Source organism: Pagrus major, chromosome 24 (assembly GCF_040436345.1).
Source record: "Pagrus major chromosome 24, Pma_NU_1.0".
Lineage (NCBI taxonomy): Eukaryota > Metazoa > Chordata > Actinopteri > Spariformes > Sparidae > Pagrus > Pagrus major.
In genome coordinates, this window is record NC_133238.1 from 1129946 (window position 1) to 1153323 (window position 23378).

The 23378-nt window shown below is 40.3% G+C and overlaps 1 protein-coding gene across 2 annotated transcripts in view; it reads right to left on the reverse strand.

Annotated features, from left to right (window-relative positions):
* Positions 1–323: 323 nt before the first annotated feature.
* Positions 324–23378, reverse strand: part of ap2a1 (adaptor related protein complex 2 subunit alpha 1) — a 38841-nt gene continuing 15786 nt past the window's right edge. The window contains exons 9-22 of one of the 2 annotated variants that reach the window (XM_073462702.1): positions 22895–23077; positions 21232–21329; positions 20921–21152; positions 20486–20674; positions 20211–20365; positions 17288–17350; positions 14163–14225; positions 12216–12298; positions 9975–10059; positions 7839–7967; positions 5416–5532; positions 5274–5343; positions 4805–4939; positions 324–2604 (exon numbers count right to left, since the gene is read on the reverse strand). In XM_073462702.1, the coding sequence (XP_073318803.1) occupies positions 2527–2604; positions 4805–4939; positions 5274–5343; positions 5416–5532; positions 7839–7967; positions 9975–10059; positions 12216–12298; positions 14163–14225; positions 17288–17350; positions 20211–20365; positions 20486–20674; positions 20921–21152; positions 21232–21329; positions 22895–23077 (1680 nt within the window). In that variant the 3' untranslated portion in view covers positions 324–2526. The remainder of the gene's footprint in view (positions 2605–4804; positions 4940–5273; positions 5344–5415; positions 5533–7838; positions 7968–9974; positions 10060–12215; positions 12299–14162; positions 14226–17287; positions 17351–20210; positions 20366–20485; positions 20675–20920; positions 21153–21231; positions 21330–22894; positions 23078–23378) is intronic. The other variant, XM_073462703.1, reaches the window with a different exon arrangement.

Below are 23378 nucleotides of genomic sequence, written 5' to 3' on the forward strand. Positions count from 1 at the left end.
AGGCACAGCCCATTACTGTGGTTATAAACAATATAAGTGATCATATCATTTGGTCATTGGAGAACACAAGCCTACAAAGACAACACAGTCCCACCACTGCAAGCACAGAGTCCCCCTGTACACACCCCAGAACTCTGAAAATTTGACTTTTCCAGACCATTTCTGCCAACTCTAAGAACCTCCACATTCAGGACCTGTTTTTCAAGTTACCTTTGATCCTCTCCCATAACATTCAATCCTGTTGACACCTACTGTACATGTGCTGCACAGGAAAAAGCCACTATCATCATGTATCCCTGTGACAAAAGACAGGAGGCGTCATGTTCGATATATGGCATAGTTTTACTTTCACATTTTTCCATTACAGAGTAAATCTTAATTCTAACACAGGTATTGGACATGTTTTAACACCGATACATGAGGCTGCATTAGCTAGTGGATACTGCATGGACAAACACAAACTCACATACACACACTCACAGAATGACAAAATGACTACATTTTCCACTATCAACTTCAATGTCCTGTGATTGCTGTGCAGCCACAGAATCTAATGTGACCATGTATTAGAAATGTATTTAGGCTCTTTTTTTCCTGCTTACAACCACACCCACACTCGGTATATATGTATTTACCAAGTCCCCTGTAGTTGTAATGGACATCTTTAGTCATACATCCTGTTCTCTTCCATGACATCAGCACTTGTGTGTGAGGAAGCCTGGGAAGAGTTAGTGATTTCAAACTACCTTAAAATGCTTTGTTTTCTAAATATTTAGTGTAGTGGTTGTGTGTGATTCAGTCTTGTTGGCATTGATCTCTTCTGTAAAGGCTTAGGAGGAGCAGGAATATAAATGTGTACATATGTATATCAGACTCTGGTCAGCCTGGGATGGAATGAGATCATACATATATGTTGGTGCTGGATTTAGCTGCTGCAGCAGCAATTGTCAGAGCTTCACTGTCTGATACAAAATGGTTTAATCCTTTAGACGATTATGGATTTTCTATTTACGCAATATCCTAAACATAGCTAAGGCTGTGCACATCTCCAGAAAGAAAATCAATAGAACTCTATATAGACAGTGGTACAGCAACCTAAGCCAGTAGCAGCATCCTCTGCAGCCATGATGCCTTTAATATGTAGGTGCTTCCCATTGAAAAACTACGGGAAGCAGCTTTGTACTGGTCTTTATCAAAGGTTGGGAACTTAATCAGATAGATTTATAAGTCCTCATTACTGAAGTTTTCTCATATGTAAATGTTAAGCATGCTGCTTGGAAATGCTTATAATAAAGCATAAATCTCAACCTTTCCTGTCCTTGAAAAATGATGGACTTAAAAAACTTACTTGGACACACTGCACAAAGGTAAAATTTATGTTTTATCACCAGTGTTTTCAAAAAGAATGTTCCAGTTTTACAAAAGAAAAGCTACAGCTGTATGGTTGGCTTGCCAAGTGTACATCAAGGTTTCTAAAGTGTACAACTTGCCCACCTCTACAGATTTCATAGATGCTTCCTGTAAGCTTTTCAATGGCTAGCAGTTGAAACCATCTCTCCGTCACTGGATGAGATAGACTCAACGGGTCTGAAAGACTGCCATCCTCCTACTCAGGCGGCTTGGGTTAGAAAATCACAGGTGTTCCAAACAAGTGAGATGAGAATGACTTAGAAAGCAATAAAGTAATACACTGCACATATTTACATACACATCAATAATATAAATGAGTGTATGAGTTCATTGAAATTAAGGGCTTCTTACAGGGCTTCAGGAAAGTCAAATCATACAGATACAGTAAGGAGGTTTATACTGGAGGGCCTTGAAGAGGATCCCAATGCAGTGCATTTTCACTGGGAATGCTTGATAGAAGCGGCAGAGATCTGAGTACTGGACCATCAGGCCATACTTCATCAGTCGGTTCCACCAGAACCGCAAGGAATCATGGAGGCTATACACGTGTGTGTGTGTGTGTGTGTATGTATATGTGTAGGGAGGGGATGAGTGCTATAAACAGCTTTGACAATTTTACTTTCAGGAATGTTCTACCAATTCAAATAAAATCTCTCTCTCTCTCACACACACAGCATCAGTAATTCAGAGGAGTCAGGTAGGAGCAGAATGGGACCCCATCACAACCATAGGGGACACACACACACACACACACACACACACACACACACACACACACACACACACACACACACACACACACACACACACACACACACACACACACACACACACACACACACACACACACACACACACACACACACACACCAACAAATTTAAGAATGTAGCATCATGTTAATTAAGATGAACTGGAATCAGAATATGGGACAAGAACAATGACAATAATATTGCCGCTGCTGCTAGCAGTGGCTACTTTTTCCCTTATGTAGGTTACAACTTTTTTTACTCAAAGACTCTTTTTTGGAGGGAGGAGGAGAAGTGTGGCAGGAGGGCTGGAGGGAGAAGTCGCTGGTGGGGATGGTGGGAGTACTGGTCATGGTAGAGGTTTGTACTCTAGAACTGTTCGGCCAGCAGCTCGCATAGACGCCTGGACACAGAGTCCTTGCTGCAGCGCAGAGTCAAACGGTACATCTGTCAACAAACACAAATACAGGAGTTAGGAGAGCCATTCATTCCAAGCCAAATATATGAATATGCACTGTGTTAACTTACTGAAAACTGAACATTTCCTACTGCTGCAGCTTCATAACAAAAGCATTAAATTGGCAAAACGCATGTTGACTTTTATTTTGAAGTACGGCAGTCACAGGATATGTATTGTATTAAGTGAGTTTCCGCTATCGTTCATCATAGATGTGTCTACAGGAGTTGTTACATGAAGAACTGCAGGTGACAGGCTGCATAGCTTCAGATTCTCACTAAGGTATCCAACTCCTTTTACCTCATTAACATTATCAGGTTGCCCGTTACCACAGAGTTTAAATCAGAAATATTGCCAAATAAACACTTTTCTTTTTCACTTTGACAACAAATCCTCTACCATCACTTGTCAGTCAACTCTCAAATGTCACTCCTGCTACTCTACTACAACTCAGCTGCTGGCACTACAGAGCAGATGAGTTTGTATTTCTAACGCACATCATCCAATTAGGTATTGATTAATAGGCATAATGATGGTGGGGGCAGTGGGCAAATAACGATACGGTGAATGTTCAAACACCGATACACCGACTACCGCAGCAAGCACACAAATAACCAGAAATAACTAGGCTTTCCGCCGATCTGATCGGCTATATCAGATCGGCCGATATTTTGCATTTTATGCAATTTGTGAGATCGGCTGTAATGTCGTAATTCACTGATCCGATCAGTGACGTCATTGTCGTGTTGAAACTTTTTGCAGATGCTCCGGTTGCATAGATTGTATATGGCTTGTGTTTTGTCTGTCTCATTTACTCCGAAGAAGTTCCACATCACCGACATGTTTGTCAGATTCAAACAAACATGTCAGTGGTGTGGGACTTCTTCAAAGTGAATGAGACAGATACAACTCAAGCTATTTACAATCTGTGCAACACTAGAGTACCTCGTGGGGGAGCATCTCAAAATGTTTCAACACGACAAATTTAATCAGGCACCTGGATAAGGAACACAAGGAGGAGCATGCCGAGTTCAAGATACGGAGTGTGGAAAAAGAAAAACAAACACCGAAACGGATGCTAAAGCAAACTACTTTAGGCAGTACCCGTCCGTATAGCCGTGACAGTGAGAAGGCAAGGGGTGGCACAAGGAAACTTATGGAGTTTATCGTGCTGGCCAACCTGCCATTTATTATAGTGGAGAACCCCGCATTTCAACGTTTGCTGGCATACTTTGATCCACGCTACCTCCTCCCAGGGCACACATACTGTGGCGATACTGGTCTAAATGAGCTACACCGGGATGTGTATTCGCACGTCGAGAGCCTCTTGAAAGAAGACAGTCCTTCCTGTTAATTTCATGGAGTTATATGAATGTTTGAGGCAGCATTACTGCCCTTTATTTGCAGTATTTACTTGTTACTGTAAAGTAATTTAATTACAGTAAGTTGTTGCGCCCATTATTTCTGTCTCAAGTTATTTTGGTTTGACCTGACTGAACTTTGAACTTATGTCTGGCCAGTCCTTGAATGCCCTCTAGAGGTCATTGATGTTTTACCCTTGCATCTCTGTCAGTTTGGGGCATGGCAAAGATTGTTAAACATTGGCAAAAATGCTTGAGAATACTTTTGTTGATACTCAGTAAACAGTACATAAGTATATACAGTAAATTAACAAGTTATTTAAATACACATATTGCTCCCTCACGTGATTGGATCGGTGATTGGTGATCGGTTTATTTAAACTCACTAATCGGTGATCGGCCCCAAAAATCCTGATCGTGTAAAGCCTAGAAATAAAAAGAAATAATTCCTGGCTTTGTTTCTTCATTGTGGTCCAAAATTTGGGAAAACAAGACCAGCTTGCAATACAAAAGGACCTTCGTCCTGATGACACTTATATTAATATTGACCTGGCTTTACTGTAGTCTTCGGTTAGGTCTTGGTTACTGAGAAGCAGGTGGGCCTCTGCTGCATTCTCAGAATGAGAATGCCCACCTCCACTTCAATCAGACCACACTGAATCACATTCAACAGCCACTTCATTCAGGTATGTGTAAGGAACCAAAACTGGTCTACATGTATTGATTGATTTATATTTCAATATTTACTAAGTAGGGGGACACTGAGCCATAGTTATTCATCCATTCCAAACTTTTAGCAGTAACTTTTCAGTGAGTCTGTGTGTTGTACCTGTGCCTGGGCATTTGGCTCGAGTCTTAGCAGACAGCCAACCTGCTGGCTCTTGGTCTGGATAACTCCAGCACACACATAGTTCTCTGGATTTGGATCAACGTTGTCCAGCAGGGCCGTTCCTAGTCCCAGTAGCTACACACAACATATCACAACAGTATAAGAACAGCTTTTGTTAGTTTATTTTTAACTTTGAATGAAAAGACAGCATTATCAGCATTGCTTTAGCCAAGTTAACATCTTTTCTCTTTTTTTCCTTGGCCGAAAAAAAGAAAGAAAGATAGATTAAGAAAGATTAAAATGTAAATGTAAACTTTCACATCACAAACAAATCTGGTTTTAGCCAAGTGTGCTGAAGTGTTAGCACACAGGCAGTTCCAGCTTATATTGTAGAGACTGATAAACATCAGGAGCTTAGTGACACTAAAAGGTTGCAATCAAGAGAATAAGCAGTTAAATGTAGACGTACCTTAGCCTTTAGTACTTCAGTGTCCATGCTGTTGTTGGCCTTGAATATCTTTTGTGCTTCTTGCTGTGGCCTAAGAAGAGGAGACAGGAGACTTGAGCCTTACAGGGAATCTAAATGCAATGACAAAACCCACAACACTTACTGGCTCAGCTGTTTCCATCGCTGGAAGAAGTCATGGGATGTCATCTCAGTTGGCTGGAAGAACTTGTTGATGGTGACAGGCAGCTTGAGGGTCAGGTTCTGCAGAGCTCCACCATATCTTAAGTACACACACACATACATACACACACATGGTCTATACAACGGTCTACAACAGAGTGGGTTGTAGCTTAAAATACAGGAAATGGTTAGCAATATGATGTAATTTCTAACTAACCACATAAATGTTGTCTATTGTAATAATAACACAGTACACCGCTCTAAAAAATTAAGGAGACACTTCATCGTCACAGTATGACACCAAGTCAGTTAAACTTCAGGGATTTCAATCTGTCCATTTAGGAAGAACAAGTGATTGTGAATCAATTTCTCCTGCTTTGGTTCAAATGAAAGTGACAACAGGTGCAATGGAAAGGCAAAAGAAAGACAACCCCCAAAAAGGAAACTGGTTTCTGCTCCTTTGTGCGAGGAGGAACAGAAGGAGCACTGCCAGAGCCCTACAAAATGACCTCCAGCAGGCTACTGGTGTGCATGTTACTTACCAAACTGTCAAAAACAGACTCTATGAGGGTGGCATGAGGGACAGACGTCCTCCAGTGTGACCTGTGCTCACAGCCCCTTAAATTTTTGAGCAGTGAATTATAATATGATAATCAGACTTTGAAGCTGATGTTGGTTACAGATTGTTTCTCCTCACTGCTGTGTCTTCTATGCCAGTTCTATAATGCATCATTCAGGGAACGTGGATACCACTAAAATCAGCTCCTGTATCGTTTTCCTCACTGCAGTGTCTGTGGCTACCACAGTCATACAGTAAGCCACTGCAGCAAGTTGAAAATACTGAACCATCATGAACTCACCAAAGATCTGTGCACGTTCACAGAGGCATCAGTTGCTCTCCCTCTCTTTTCTAATTTAGTTGACTTACTCCATAAATCAGGTCCTGATTTTGTTTTATCTAAACCAGTGTTTCTCAAACAAGACCTATTTAACCAATAAAATTAAAACCCCACAAACCACCTAGAGTTAACTTCCCAACATCTCCAAAAACAATCATCCTACTTCAACAATATATGAATTATAGCCCAATTAGATGACTGTCTTGCAAAATAGCCTAGCCTACTCACTCATCATTGTCTCTGCTGTCCTAATGGGAAGAATGGAGACATCAGGACATGGAGAATTTTAGTCTGAAATAATGGTCAACTGCTGATCATTTCTGTCATAAATTGTAATACGAGCGTAAATATATTGTGCTGGCAGTGTCGCAAAATGGTCACAAAACGTTCGGTTATATCGCTGAAGCCTGACAACATAAGAAAACAACCATTTCAAATAATAATGTCTGAATTTACGTCTTAATTAAGTTGATCTAATATTAAAAACACCATACCTATCATTCTCACTTAAGACTTTGGAGTCGCTCTGTGTCACAGACAGTTTGAGAAACACTTAATTTCAAAACATGATATTTTACCAAATCTACTTGTGGACCACCTAGACAGAGTACAGGTGCTTGTGTTTAGGAAACATTTAACAACCACGTTTTTTTGTTGAAAGAGAAAGTGGTGTTACAGCCGTGGTCAAAAAGTTTAAAAAGGCATGGTGGTTGTAATATTGTGCTGTAGCACTGTTTTGCTGCCAGAGGATCTGGTGTTTTAAAGAAAGTAAATGGTATAATGAAGAAGGATGGGTGTTTAAACAGGACAATGATACCAAATCTGGATCAAATGTGATAAAGGAATGGCTAAATTAGGCTGGAATTAAGGTTTTGGAATGGATTTCCGAAAGTCCTGACTTGAACCCATCAAGAACATGTGGACTGTGCTGAAGAAACAAGTTTGTGCCAGGAAGCCAAAAAATTTTGTTGAACAGAACCGATTCTGTCAAGAGGAGTGGTTAAAAATGTAGCCAGAGGACTAACAAAAGCTTGTGGATGGCATTCAAAAGCACCTATTCGAGGTGAAAATGGCCATGTAACCAAATATTAGGATTACTGTATATATATTTTTGACCCAGCAGATTTGGTCACATTTTCAGAAGACCTATAATTAATTAATTATTGAATCAAACTTAATGAATGTTTTTCGTGACAAAGTAGTTTGTGTTCCATTCATTCCATCTCAGAAAAATGAGTTGTTGAAATCACTGGAACTCAAGACTGCCATGATATACATGCTCTTTACAAGTGTATGTAAAGTTTTGACCACGACTATATATTCTTCTAAACTTGAGTACTTGAATCAAGATCAAAGTTTAGAATGGTAGCCCTTGAGCAATCCTACTTGAGAATCCATGTAGTGACAAAAAAAACAATTTTTCAAGTTACTTCATCAAACTAATCTATTTACCTACTATTTATCTACTAATTCATGAGTCTTGATTTATATTTTTTAGTGAATTTACCTGAACTTGATGTTGAGCAGTGGGGCATCAGAAAAGTCAGTCAGACACTCTATGTTGAGGACCTGTTGGATCTGGGCTCCACCCTCTACCAGTGGTTCCACTGGTTTGGTCTGAACATTGAGCTGTGGCCTGTTGTCAAGGACCATCAAGACATCACACACACTGACTTCCAAACACCTCCAACTGTGAGTAGTGCTCACACCTCACAGTGACAGTGTAGTTATAAGGTAGCATTACAATGATTAATATAATCTACATGAATTTTAACATACATAGACAGCTATAAGCAGTTGATTGCACAGTTACAATATTTAGTCCTCCATTTTGTATTCCCCGGTATAATACAATTGTGAAAAACAGACATGTTTTTTCTTTCGTGTTTTCCACCACTGATTATTTGAATTGTAGATTCCTCTATTTAACTAGCTTTTTTGAAAACAGTGCACATCATCTGCCAAAGCAAGCTGAACTTTATCAATCCTCATAATAGAAGTGCCAAGTAACAGTGAAGCAAGACTTCCACTGATAAAACTTTGTCATGGATGGCAGCAAGGATCAACAGTGTTTAAAAATAAATGTAGTTGCCTCCATTATTATGTGTAAAGAGGACAAGGTGAGAAGTGAGTTATACAGACAAGCTGCTAAAATTGAGCAGTAATATAAATCAAAAATCTTTATAAGATTTTTGTAAATAAACAATTTTGACCAAGACACTGGACAGGGCATTTTTAAGTTCAAGAATAACACTGTTTCAAAACATACACTATATGGACAAAACTACTGGACCACCTACACATTACACCTACAGGAGCTTTAATGACATCCCATTCTAAATCTATAGGCGTTATTATGGAGTTGGTCCCCCCTTTGCAGCTATAACAGCTTCCATGCTACTGGGAAGGCTTTCTACAAGTCTTTGGAGTGTGTCTGTGGGAATTTTTACTAATTCATCCAGAAGAGCATTTGTGAGGTCAGACACTGATGTTGGATGAGAGGGTCTGGCTTGCAATCTCTGTTCTAGTTCATCCCAAAGGTCTTCAATGGGGTTGAGGTCAGGGCTCTGTGTGGGCCAGTCAAGTTCTTCCACACCAAACTCATCCAACTATGCCTTTATGGACCTTGCTTTGTACACTTGGGCACAGTCATGCTGGAACAGAAATGTGCCTTCCCCAAATTGTTCCCAAATAGATGGAAGCACAGAATTGTCTAATATGTCTTGGTAAGCTGAAGCATTAAGATTTCCCTTCACTGGGTCTAATGCTATGGGTTTGGCCTAGGCCCCGACCAACCCCAAAAAACAACCCCATAGCATTATCTCTTCTCCACACAAACTTTACAGTTGGCCCACTGCAGTCAGGCAGGTAATGTTCTCCTGGCATTTGCCAAACCCAGACTCGTCCATCAGACCACCAGTTAGAGAAGCACGATTCGTCACTCGACAGAATACATTTTCACTGCTCCAGCGTCCAGTGGTGGCATGCTTTACACCCATCCATCCAACGCTTGGCATTGTGCTTGGTGATGTAAGGCTTGCATGCAGCTGCTCAGTCATGGAAACTACGCCATGAAGCTCTCAGAGTTTTGGTGCTGATGTTAATGCCAGAGGTTGTTTGGAACTCTGCAGTTATTGAGTCAGCAGAGTGTTGGCAGCTTTTACACACTATGCGCCTCTGTACTCAGGGACCTGGCTCTATAAGGGAAGACATTTTATGGACTGACTTGTTGCAACAGTGGCATCCTATTGCAGTACCACCCTTGAATTCAGTGAGCTCTTTAGAATGACCTCTTTCACAAATGTTTGTAAAGGCAGACTGCATTGCTAGGTGCTTGACTGTATAACCTGTGGCAATGGGACTGAATGAAACACCTGAATTCAATGATTAAGAGGTGTGTCCCAAAACTTTTGCCCATATAGTGTATCTTCTTTATCTCACTTTCTTGTCATTCATTGGCTGATATATACTGTACTACTGACATACTTGCAATGAGCTAGTGTGACCTTAGAGCCAGGCTCTACTTTGAACCCAGAGAGACCTTATAATGGCTAAATACCATGCTGTGTCCCAGTTATCTGATTTGAAGCTTTGGTGGTTTCTAAACATACTGAAACATAACTTCACAGAAAGGATATGAGACTGCAGCTCCCCAGGACAGCTGACTGTGGTGGTGAAGCTGGCAAACTGCACCGACGTCTTGTTACCGTAGAATAAGTACATTCTCCCTGAGATAGACATATACAATTGTTAAAGATTTAAGAAATTTACTTGGCTTGTAGTTTATAGAATACTCAATAAATAGTAAAGGTATCAAAATATCCTGTCACATCCATATGGCAACAAATAGAAACAAACAGAATGTCAGGACAGTGCGCAGGAGGTTTCCAGTGAATTCATCAGAATTGCTCAAAGTGTTATTCAGTGAATATGTGATAGGCGACACTTTTATGCACCAATTAATATGGCGCTTCAGATTTTGGTTAATACTTGCCCCCAGAACATAGACACCAACATTGGTGAAATTCTGTCCCCTGGATTTTGAGGTATTTGTGGCGTCAACCTATGGGTTGGGATCAAAATGTTCTACCTGATTCCAGCTCATAGCATTTCGAGTTGTTGCATAATACAAAAAAGATATCATGTTTGGTTCGAAATCAAAACCATCTAAATACTGTATGTAATAAGACTGGATGAAATATGCGCATAAAGAAGCAAAAGCTATGGTGACTACCGTAATTTCCGGACAATTGAGCGCAACTGAATATAAGCCGCACCAACTAAATTTAAAAAGAAAAAAAAAATTGTACATATATAGGCCGCACTTGTCTATAAGCCGCAGGTGTCCACGTTGTAACTTGACATATTTACACAGAAAGATGGTACACAGAAAGATTTTTTAAATTTTTAATTAAATAAATGCTTTTTTTCGAACAGTGCCTGTAACACGGCAGTAACACAGCAGTAAAACGGCAGTAACACGGCTGGTTAAAAAAATAACCAGCCTACCAGAAAAGTCATTGATCGCTATCTTCATCTTCCTCCTGTGCACCAAAACCACTGAAGTCGTCTTCTTCAGTGTCAGAGTTGAACAGCCTCAGAATGACTTCGTCACACACTTTCTCAGTCTCTCTTTCGTTGTTGCTAGCGTCTAACTAGCGTCTAACTAGCGTCTAACTAGCGTCTAGCGTCTTCCTCGGTGCATCATCTCTTTCACCTGTCTGTCTCGCTCTTGCGCTTCCTGCTAGAGCGCCCCCTGGAGGCCGTTAGCCCATAAAAATCTATAGATTAGCCGCATCATTGTTTAGGCCGCAGGGTTCAAAGCGTGTGAAAAAAGTAGCGGCTTATAGTTCGGAAATTACGGTAAATGTGTTTGAATGTGTAACTGTGGGACTGTGATCAAGGCAGGCATAACACCTGGAGGAGGATATAAATACACTGGCAAGCTTTGGTATGCTCTACTCTTCTCCAACGTAAACAGGAACATTCACATATGATTACAGATGTAACGATATACCGAATTTCACGATAAAATAATGCTGCGATACTGTTGTGGGACTGTGACTATAACCACCAACCTATTATGTGGTTAAAGCTAACAAGGGAAATCGGTATGTATGCATTCTACTATCTCTCCTTGTCATTGTACTGTTCTGTTTAAACAGCAGAGGGTGCAGTCATACTGCTCAAGAAGACAGACTCATTCTCGTAAGACCCACCCTACTCCGCCTCCTCCTCTGATTGGTCGGCTTAGTTCTCAATGCTTAACTCAAACTGTTATCTCACACAGACGCTCTGTTCATTTCCGTTTTTTGGGGGCGATTGAGCTGTAGTAACACTGAACCTCTTCACACTGATCTCTTTACTTATTTTCTGGAGCCACTTTTCACTGCAAGAGTGTCTCTAGGCACGTTAGGTGCAGCAAGCAGGCCAGCTGTCCATCTGCTTCATTTACGAGCCCAAAGACACTGCAGATGCGACAGCCAGGTGGTGTGTTTACTGGTGAGGAAACTATGGCTCACAAACTGCTGTATCAGCTCTGTGCTGGCTGTTTGTTTTTACAAACCAACTGCAAGAAAAATACAATGTCAATCCATTAACGCCAGACAATTACTGAACATAAAGTTAGGAAATAATAATGTCAGTTACGTTAACAGAAATTTTCTTGGCTGTGGTGGTCTGCTGGACTGCAAGAGGGAGGGAGATTGGTCAGAACCGTGGCTGAGTGCCTGCTCTTTTAATGTCATTGTAAGCTTGTATTGGGAAAGAAATTTAATTGAAATTTTGATTGGAAATGGGCCTCAGTAACAACTTATGCCAAAAGATGCCCATGTGCAAATAAAACCCGCCAAGCCACAGCTGCTTTTCTGTGAAGACAACTTACCCAGATTCTGACGATACTCTGACTTGATGCCAATCTGTAGCAGCTGATTCTCAAAGAGAACCCCGTTGTTCTTGCACACAAACCTATAGCATGAAAGTGTTTAAAGGGTAAGTCAAAACACTGAACTGAATACAACATTGAATACAACATTTCATATCAGTTATTTTCCAGTACAGTCTTTGTTAGTGTTTCTAGGTAGGTCTAAGGTACTGAGTGGTATAAATGACAGATTGTCTGCAACTTTTCCACAGCGCTGTTTTAAGAACTCACTCCCCCCCAGTGTTCGTCATTAATTAAGCATAAACATGCAAGAAGCTGCTGTCCAAGAACCATCCATCCATCGTCCTGAAAAACTAGAAGGGATGCACTGATTTATCAGCCTAACATGGGTATCTGCTGATATGCGTGTGGTTGATTGACATCAGCTTATCGGCAAATAACATAAGATGGCCTTCATCATAGGACTAAAATAAAAAGGCATAGAAGAAGAAAAAAAAAAAAAAATTAAAAAAAAGAAAAAAAAAAGATGGCCTTCATCGATATCATTGGCCGACGTTAACTATTCATTTTGCGCTGGCTACACACACACACACACACACACACACACACACACACACACACACACACACACACACACACACACACACACACACACACACACACACACACACACACACACACACACACACACAGTGAACCGCAGCCATTTTTTTCTCCACAATTCTGGCAACATGCTGTGTGCACGTGCTGTATGTACATGTGGTTTGATTTCAAACAAAAGTAAAAGAAAATGACGGCTGTGTGGGAGTATTATAGGCTACTGTCTTGGAGAAAGATCAGCGAATTGCAGTCTGCAAGACAATCCAGTGGCCTGTTCTGGCGTGATCTCCTTGGTGAGAGAACTGAGACGTCTTTTAAGTGGACGCGGACACAGACCATTGTGTTAAAACAACAAAGATGGCGTTATTAGTAAAGAAACACTGCACCGCAACATCACTGAATCCCAGATATAAAGACCGCTACTTTGATGTGGATGTTAAACAAGCACAGCAACAGATATATAGGCCTGCTGCGGAAGCCGGAGATGAGACGGATATGAGACTCACGGCAGAGAGAGAGCTGTTCACCCAAAGAGAAAAATGGCATGAATGGACAGGGGACATTCCACTGTGCACGACATGTTAATGGAGATTCTGGAGCACAACGGACAAGAAAGCCAAGTAGGAGGGCGTCACAGCAACTTAAGGTTTTCTATATTTTATTGATTTTCTATTTCTCATCATCTTTTTCATTTACATCTAATTACATTAATTTATGTGACACAAAGAGAATGTTTTTGATAGGCTAAATGCTGAAAACTCTCATTGAGTTGTACAGCAGCATAACAAAATGCTTCTAAATTAGTTATTTTTTTGGTGAGAAAGGAGGTCGTATTAAAGGTTGTGTTATAAATTTGTATGATCGACTTTCCTGCAAACAAAGTGAGAATAAATTACAACAAGAACAAAAATGGAAAAATAACAGTGTTTTTCTCTCACTCTTTCTCTCCCATGTCTGCCCACCTAGAGTCCTGGGCTGCCTGTTAAAAGGCAGGTTTTTTCATCAAACAAAACATAATTGATCAATACAATGAATCACTTTTGAACTAAGCATATAGAATATTTTATTAATTTCTTTAATAACTTATTTCAGAGTTTCAGAGAGTCCAACTATGTAAACAACATGGCTAACAGAGGAGGCAAAAATGGTGGATTTTTGCAGCTTCTCTTATGTGAAAGCTTTTATCAAAAACAGGAAACCATCACCCAAGTTATTACAGGACTATGTTCGTCAGATGGCTGCACACCACAAAAACTTAAAGCAGTGGATGGTGCTTATTCCCAGTTTACTGAAAGTGCTTCTCTTTCTTGACACATGACAAAGCTTACACACAGAGAAAGACCTTACTTGTTCAGAAGTTCGTCTGCCTCAGACAGAGGAGGAGCAGGATCCTCAGAGGGAGGAGCAGAGCTGAGAGACCACAGGACAGCGCAGGGATGAAGAGAGCCCACAGGACAGAGGAGGGATGGATACAGATATGTAGGCAGCAGGACAAAAAAGGAGTAGAGCAGAAATGGAAGATGAAAAAGCCAACAATTCAACACAGGGCACAGCCACGGTATGATTTAGATTGGTTAAGAGAAACATGAGAGAAGAAGAAAGAAGGATAAAAAGATAAAAATGCAGAGGTTAGTAAGAGCAGTTTATATTAAAATGATAACATTACACCATGAAAGGTTTCTGATTTTCCGTGTAACAAATACAGATCCAATGCAGTCTGTACTGTATGTATTTTGACATTTTCTATTGTTTTGGTTCTATACTCAAGCATACTGAATAAGATTGAAAATACAGCTGTTAGGCCAAAGGTCATACTTTGAGCTTTGATTTGGCAGTGCTTGTTTTCATACTGGGTAAATATGCCATTGCCCTACTGCAGTATTCTATAAATGAGGCAAAAAAATACAATGGGCCACAATTAGAACTAATTACATGCAGCAAGAATTCTGAAGCCCTCAAGACACTTCCCATACATACAGTTTACTTGGGTGGGCCGCCCAGGTATATTTGCCGACCCATTTAAGCATTTTATAGGCTACTTTTATTTTTTTTAATCTGTTGCGATGCTGTTTGGTGTACGTTGGTTTTGATCGGCTACATAAATAACAAGCAGCTTCCTCTACATGCGGCTGACCTGTGGTTGTGACAATGGAATCGCAGGTGAAAAAATCCTAGACAGGAGGTGTGTTTTTGGTTGACTTTATAAAAAACTTACTTCTGAAGAAGAAAACAGATATGGTTGCTGGTACAGAGAAAACAGAAAGGCATGTGCAATTTCTTTAAGCTATTCTGCACAAAGTAGATTTTTGAGTCTCATTCTCAAGTCTCAGCCATTCTGTGGGAAACACTGTCAAGGCGGCACTCTCACATTAGAAAGTGGTTCATTGAATGCCTGTTAGAAAACTGCTATAGTATAGAGCCAAAACAACTGAAAATTATTCACTGTCCAAATGCCTACAGACTGCACTCTACTTCAGACACTGTACATGTTAAGAAGCACATACATAGTCTACACGTAAAGCTTGATGCAATGAACATTTTGGGTGAGAAAAGTGTGTGTGTGTACACAACATTTACTCCACTTTACAACAGGAACAGTACAGCAAAGAGATTTTGCCTTGGGTTTTAAGGTCGCAGCTTGGTATTACATTTGTTGAACTATTACAATGAGCTTACGTAGATTCACAATTAGACCATGCGTGATGTTCGGTCCTAAGTATAGTTACTAGTCAGTAGGTGTGTTTCTATCCACCTTTTTATCTGCATTTTCAATTGGTGCATCAAAAAACTAAAGCAAAAAGTAGAGATGCAGAAAATTTGAAAAAACTTGACATATTGCTGAAAGGTTTTTATGTTTGGCAGGTACATAAGGTTGGTGTACTGAAAAGCTAAATCAACAAAGTGCAATGGAAACAGTCTTAGCAAATAAATCATGACATACAAAAGCATGTGACTTACATGGCCACTGAAGCTTCTCTTCCAGTGCACAGACTAAAAATAGCAGCTGATGGAAAACACTAAAAAAATGCACTTCAATTTACTGACCTGCAGTAATTAGGCAGAAAATAGTTGGGAATTAAGCTGTAACAACTCACTTCAACTTAATGGCATGCTGAGGGGAAGTCAGACAGTACAGTAGTAGGAAGCTTCCTCAAAATGTGTTGAAAATAAATACCAGCTATTTATTAACTTCTTAATGGAAAGTAATAGAATATTATTATTAAACCATGTTGGGGTAATTTCAGAGAAATTTCAAATATGTTATCTGGTTATTACTACCTACATTAAATGAAATGCATGAATTTTCTGGACCTGTAAAAATTAAGTGTTACCCTGTATGGAGCTATGAGGAGGTTGTAACCTTCCTCAAAATATTGAATGGAACACCTCTTCAACAACGGTTTAAATTGCAGACTGAAAATTAGTTCAACCAGCTTTTTATGTTGCTCAGTTTGTATTAGTATTGACCTAACAGTAGTTAATAGAAACACAGATTTTTTTGCATTTCCTATTGCTGGTTTCCTGAAAATTCTGTTAAAATGTGCACTACATTTGAGAGGAAACCTGGCTAGTGAGGAAAAATGTGTTTGCATGGTAGTTTTTCTTTTTGAAATATGGTTAAGCCAGTCCTTTCTCCAACTGGCATTGGAACTTGAGTTTTCCGTTCAGTTAGTCACACCTCTGCAGTGCTGCCTGTTTCTATTTCGTGCAAATGTGCACATGCAGTGCCCTTTATGTGATGTTCAAAAGTATTCCTAAGTAAACAAATCTGTATTGCTAAATCCATAATCATGGCTTTTATGTCCAGTTTGCCATTTATACTGCTCACACCAATCTGGCAACGTAATTTACTTTGTCATTGTCAGTGCCTTTCAGCTGCTCCATACAAGAGGCAGAAGAATCCTTCTCTTCAGATGGTGTGATTGGTAAACTTTAGCAGCGCAGACTACTTAACATTAGTGTGACCGCAAGCTGGTCACAATCAGCTATGGATGGCAGTGGATATGCTGTCACACTTGCTTGTTTAACTCCAATGACATCTGTCAGCTCCCATTTTCACCCCACTGCACTCTTTTCACACATGTAAGTTGTGAGTATGCTTGATATATTTTCTATCCAAGAAATGTGTGTTGTATTGTTGTCTGGCTTTATATATTATACAAAAAAACAAACAACAGGGCAAATTTATTGGTAGTAGTTCTGCCTTATTCTACTGTATTCATTTCATCAGTGATTGTATTCAGGTTTCAGTTCCAAAATTGTTAAAAAGGCATTGATGTATATATAGAGCAAGTTAGGTGCTTTTGTGTAAAGATAAATGGCTCATCTGCATCAAGCTACCCACTTAGTGTAAAGTATATTACCAATGACATGTTCAATTTAAGATAAAAAGGCTGTTCTAGAAAATCTATGTGGAGATGCCATATTTGTGTTTTTCTAGCTGATTCTGTAGTTTACTACTGGGCCCTTACTCCAAGTCACCAGAACCCTCCACCAATAGGGAATCAGAGGTCTCGGTGGGCTGTTCCAGATCTCTGTCAGTGTCCAATCACGGTAGAGACAGACACACATTCAAATCAAAACACACAATATGCACACACGCACCCAAACGCACACAAACAGAGGGGAAATGGAGAAAAGGGAAGGAGAGAAAAAGACGAAAGACAGTCACATACACAGCAAGATAAAAATAACAGACAAGTGTAGCAGACCTGCCAACCGTGAAGAAAACTCTACACTGTCTCCTTTTGCTTTCATGTTCGACCCTTCAGTTTGCCTTGGAACAGCCTATGCCAAGCCAACACAAACTGACCGTGTTTCCCTCCTTTCAGTCTTACAGCAGACAGGATACCAGGGGGCCTGTTCCATAAAGCACGCTAGAAAAAGTGGAGAGTCCAACGCCTGACTTGAATGAACCTAACAAATCAGTTGGGGGTAATGCGGTTCCATAATGGCCAATCCAAGTTCACACAACCAGACTAATTTAACACAGGTTCAAGTAGTCATTGTGTGTTCATGCTATTCACAAGCAGCCTATGAGGTCAGACACAGATCAAACCAATCCACCATGGCAAAAACAGTGTTACAGAGCGAGCAGCAATGTTTACAACCATGCAACAATGCAAACTTACAAAGAATTTAAACATTTAATCACAAAAAAGGGAAAATTGTTGATAATAAATCCAAGAGGAAGGTGGGCGAGAAATCGCTGGCTGACTGACTGAAAGCGTAGGTAGCAACTAAGTTAAAATTTGATTAACTATTTGTGTGCCCTGGTTGCTCATTTGGTAGTGTGTGTGAGCCCTCAGAAGGGACTCAGGTTCAGTTGCAACTTGTGGCCCTTTGCTTATTGGAGAAAAAGAATGTGCCAGCAGGTGGAATTCAATTTAATTATATTATATCATTCAGTATGATAAGTATGCCTCTAGGCTGCATAAGCAATTATGTAGCCATACTATTTTTGTCTTTTGACAGAATACCTTTTTTTATTGCTAGAAGATAAGTAAGTAACATAGTAATAACAAAAAAAAAACAAAAAAAACATACACCCACTAAACACATCTAATTTTACTTGTCTGACATTGTTTTAAATGTATTAGCCAATACAATAATCAATACATTTCTTAACATGGTTTCCTAACAGGAAAATACAGGATAGAGGCAAATGGATTTAGACACTACATTTCTGGTCAAATTTGAAGTTGCACTACCATTATTGCAAGTTTGATGACATCTCTTAGAGGTATGTTGTAGTAACCTGTCAGCTAAAGCTTGCTGCACATAAACATACTTAATTATACAATCACAGTTTATCCTGAACTTGGCATGTCAAACAATAACCTAAATACTGACCTAAACAATGAGCTTCAACATAGTTTGCCTTGTGCCAGCACTGTTACTATATTTTTAAAAAGCATGCAGTATCCGCTACACGTCTCCAGGTTGACAGGTCCATATCAGACAAAGATAAAGCAAAGAAAGACAAAGCCAACTGAGCAACAACCAGCATGGACACATTACATTTACAGTAGCTGCTTAGTGCAAGCACACAACAAACCCCACAACTATTTACAATAAACAGTTTTAGACAGGAAACATAAAAATTAAACATTAGAATTCATGGTGCTTCCCCATTAAGGTCCAAGACCAGTTTTGCCCAGTCCAGCATTAGTCGCCTTTGTTTGAATGGATTTGAATTTTGGAGTTTGGATGAAAGAAGAAATTATTACACAAAGCAATGCATCCAAGTATTTAAAATTGTTCCATCTAAAGTCTGTCTGAAAAAGAAACTAACAAAGTAGCCTCTAGAAGTCTAAATAACCACTAAGAATTTGGCTTTGTTAAATGTTTTACACATTTGTGTACATCTGTTTGTCTGTCCGTCCGTCCGTCCGTCCATCCTTGCCTACGCAGTCAATCTGCTCTGACACCCCACCACTCAGGTTTATTGAGTAACCTGGTTACTTGAGTGCATGTAAACGCATTGAGTAGGGAGCAATACAGTAGAAATAAGATAGGTATCAGGGCTGATCAAGTAATTGTTCTAATTGATTGGTAATGGCTTAGCTTGCTGCTGCAGTGTGGCGCTCCTTTACCACAGCGGCTCTACAATGCAGTATTCCCCCACAGGGAAAAGTGTAGTCACGAGTGTAGCCAAACAATGTTTAACATTCCAAGCTCTGAGTTCAGACAGTAAGGTTTACAAAATTCACAGTCTCCAACTGTACCTCTCAGCAAAGAGCAGTGCATGTCAATTTCAGGAGTGGCATCCTCCTAGTAATCTTACATTCATATCATATCATTGGAAAATAGTTTTGAGCCAGGACTGTTAGTATTTGGATCAAGTAGCTTGTGAAAAATAAGGTTTGTGAGATTAGGTAGGCTACAGGTGTTATTTCAATGTGTCACAATCAGATATAGCTTTAATCAAATATTGGATTAGATGTACAGTTTGTGTAAACATATTCTAATGGATTTGGGGTTTTTCCCCTGTTGTACCACTCATACTTAACCAGGCTATGAGCCAAACTGTGACTTCTGTGTATCATTACACCCCTAAAAGATACCAAATGTTTAAAAGACTCTGATCAGGTTTGGGGTCAAAAAAAGTGTACTGAGACATCCTTTGTAGAAATTGAGCTCACCTGGTCAATAAAGTCACAAACTGACGTTTTTATGGTTGCACTTGAGCCCAAAAATGTTTGATTTACTTCTTTTGTTTTCCTTACTCTTCTCATTTCATAGATGCATAAGTCTAAGGCAGGACTTGATTTTGTCTTTGTATTTCATTTCTACAGTACTGCTGTTGCAAAGTCAGTCTCTTTCCTCTGGCAGCTAGGCAGTCTCAGGTTATGGTGGATTCCTACATCTGCTAATTAAGAGATTACTTTTTACCTTAGGAAGCCGTCGTCATTCACAGCAGCAGAAGGTGCGGCAGGCCCTGCCTCAGAGAACACATCTACCAATAGGCTGCCAGCGCTGGCCGGAGCAGCACCAATCGGAGCTGCAGAACGAATCCCAAGGAGGTCTGCTGATGGAGATGGGGTGGACTGGAAAACAAATGAAATTTGCAGTAGGGCCACAAAAAATCAGTACTTTTGTTACAGCTGCTGGTATGCATAAAGGCAGCCCAGCAATTCTGTTTGTTTGTGAATACAGAGTCTGCTTACAGCATTGGAGGCAGCCATGGTTGCTGTGTCTTGCCCCCGGTCGCCCCCTCCATTTAACTCCCCACCCTCCCTTTTGCTGTCTTCGAGCTCTGTCACAGACACAGCACCAGGCCCCTTCTTCTTCTTCAGCTTAGCCAGGATTGACGACTCCCTCTCTGGGAAAGGAGGCATCTCCTCCAAGACAGTGGCCTAAAGCAACAGAGAGACACTCATGCTGTGGGTTTGGACAGAAAGAGCTGCCAACATCTGACAGACAACACAGTTTCTGGACATCATGTTCAACAAGAACATAACTGCAGGGCTTCTGTCTGTGTCCACATCTGGAGGCAGTGTACTGGAAATGTATTCTATGTAAATTAGTTCTCCCAACAAATTATATTTGCGTATTAATTACTCAACCTGTGTTGAGTTTGGTCTAGTAGGCTCAAAACTAACCAGGACATCAGTGCTAGCAATGGAAGAGAGCTTCAGATACTCGACAGCACGCTGCTGCAGCTCCACGTCTGAGTTGCGGATCTGGCTATCGCAGCGCAAAACCTCTTGGATGGTGGCCTTGGTCTCTGGGAACAGGTTGATAAACTTGATGTAGGCTGACAGCAGAAGGGCACGAGTGGGCACGGAACACAGATGGAACTTGGAGTGCAGAAGGTTGAACTGGACCAGGGGGCTGGATGACAGGACAGCAAAGTTAACTTTTATGGTTTCAACTTTTACCTTGGTGCCCTAGCAGCCAAAAACCAACATACCTGGAGCGTGGATCACCAGCAATAAGGTTACCAAACTCTCCCAGAATGTAGCCTCCAACCTTCACCATGTTCTCATGGCAGGCAGGGGCCTGCAAGGCCTGGAGGAGACAATAGTTCAGTTTAGTGTTTTCTAAATACAGCAGTGCTAAAGACACATTTAATATCCTAGTTTCTTAGGAAATGTACTGCCTCACTTTATATACTACATGCCATGATGAGCAGCAATCCTTCAACCAAGAGACAAGCTTCTGGTGTGTTTGTTTCTCATTAATTAGTGAAGTAAAAGAAACAGAAACTAATTTATTTTTTTCAACCTACTCCCCATTTTTCTACTTTTTGGCCATATTTCCTATTGGTTGGGACATTTTCTAACCATTCTCATTGCTTAAATCATCACAGTGACTTCACCAGAGGTTTCAAACCCACTTTACTACAGTGTCCACTTGGTCAAGCAACACCAATGTTGATACAACTACGCATTTTAAAATATAGTGCCCAGAGTAACTAAATAGACTACTTAAAACATAAGTGAACACAGTCAACACACACCATGATAATCTTTTAATTGATGGTAAAATATGAACAAATTCTGGAACAACGGCAGTTTAAAGCTGCTGTGTGTCATTGTTTTTCCTGTCTATTTTGCAGTTAGCAACCCCCTCCCATCTCTCTACATCACCACATGAACCCCCAGCAGTAATTGTCAGAAATAGCAGCAAACAGGAGGATCCCGCTCTCTACGCTTTCACAGGCACACAGGACCGCCTCATTATAGAGTTCTCTGTCCTGATTGGATAAAGTTTACTGTATGAGCAGGGGGAGGAGAGACATGGATTACTGACCAAACACTCAATTACTGTTGGAATACAGAACTATTTACTACTACTACAAACAAAACCCATCATATCATAACAATATTACAACTTCAAATCTTGGATCTTAATGTAAACATGTATGTTACGCTGTGATCCTACCCTCTCACTCAAGTTATATGTGCAGAAACAAATATGGGCAGAGTGGCTGTAATACCATTCACCCTATTACAAGACACTGTGCCATTAAAATGATTGTTGAAGCTGTAATTAAAAAGTTAAATAACGTTGCTTTAACTTGCCTTTTTCTTTTAAATAAACAGTGTAGATAATATGGCTAATGGTCATCTCTAATGCTGTGTGTTGTTGAGTCACTGTGTCCCTCAGGTATGAAGATGGGGAGTTCATGTTATATCATTCAATGAGAATGATATACAAAAATAAGACCCAGGATTAAGAAAAAAAAAATCCTTTAAAAGAAGGCTGAAAATTGCGTTTTTTCTATAATTTGCCGTCTGAAACATAATGTTTCTCTTTTTCTTTAAATCCAATAAGCCAATGTTCTTAAACTTTAAGCCATACAAGATCTGTGTAAATAAAAAAACTGTCTAAAACTGACAACATTTTGATTTACAGAATGAACTACCTGATCAGGTGAGTCAACAAGACTGAATCTGAGCAGACATTCTGTGACAACTTTCAATTTTGATGCAGATATACACTAGTGACATCATAGGCAATCCTCAAAAAGTGGTCTGATAACCATCCTATCAATCTCAATCAATATGTTTCTCATTTAAATCTACTGCTGCCTTTAAATAGCTACATTATAAGATTTTATGTGGTGGCACCTCAAAGACTGTCTTTGCGGCGTAGCCCTGCACGTCGTCTCGGTTGATGACGATCTGAATGACACGATACCAAACCTCTTCGCTGACGTAGTCACCAGCAATGCGGATGAGGTTGAGAATGGTGTCCACGTACCAGGAGTAATCCACGGCATACTTTTCTGCAAGTATGGCCACTTTCAGCACCTGAATCAGGAAGGCATCAGTTGGTATGCAATATAAAAAAAAATATCCGCAATAAATCAGATAAGATATGTTGCCACGTCGAAGACTTAAAGTTAAAGGGACTTGGGGCAGTATCAAGAAATAAGACTCAATAGTGACACAACGGCTGTTGCGGCCGTTAGGGAAACTGCAGCCATCAGCTAAGCCGGCGCGGGAGCGCACATGAACTCTTCACAGCAGTGCAGCTGATGCCTTATCCCCTACACACACGAAGTGGCCGGGAAGCTGGCTCGCTGTGTGTAGCGACACACAAGCGCGGCGA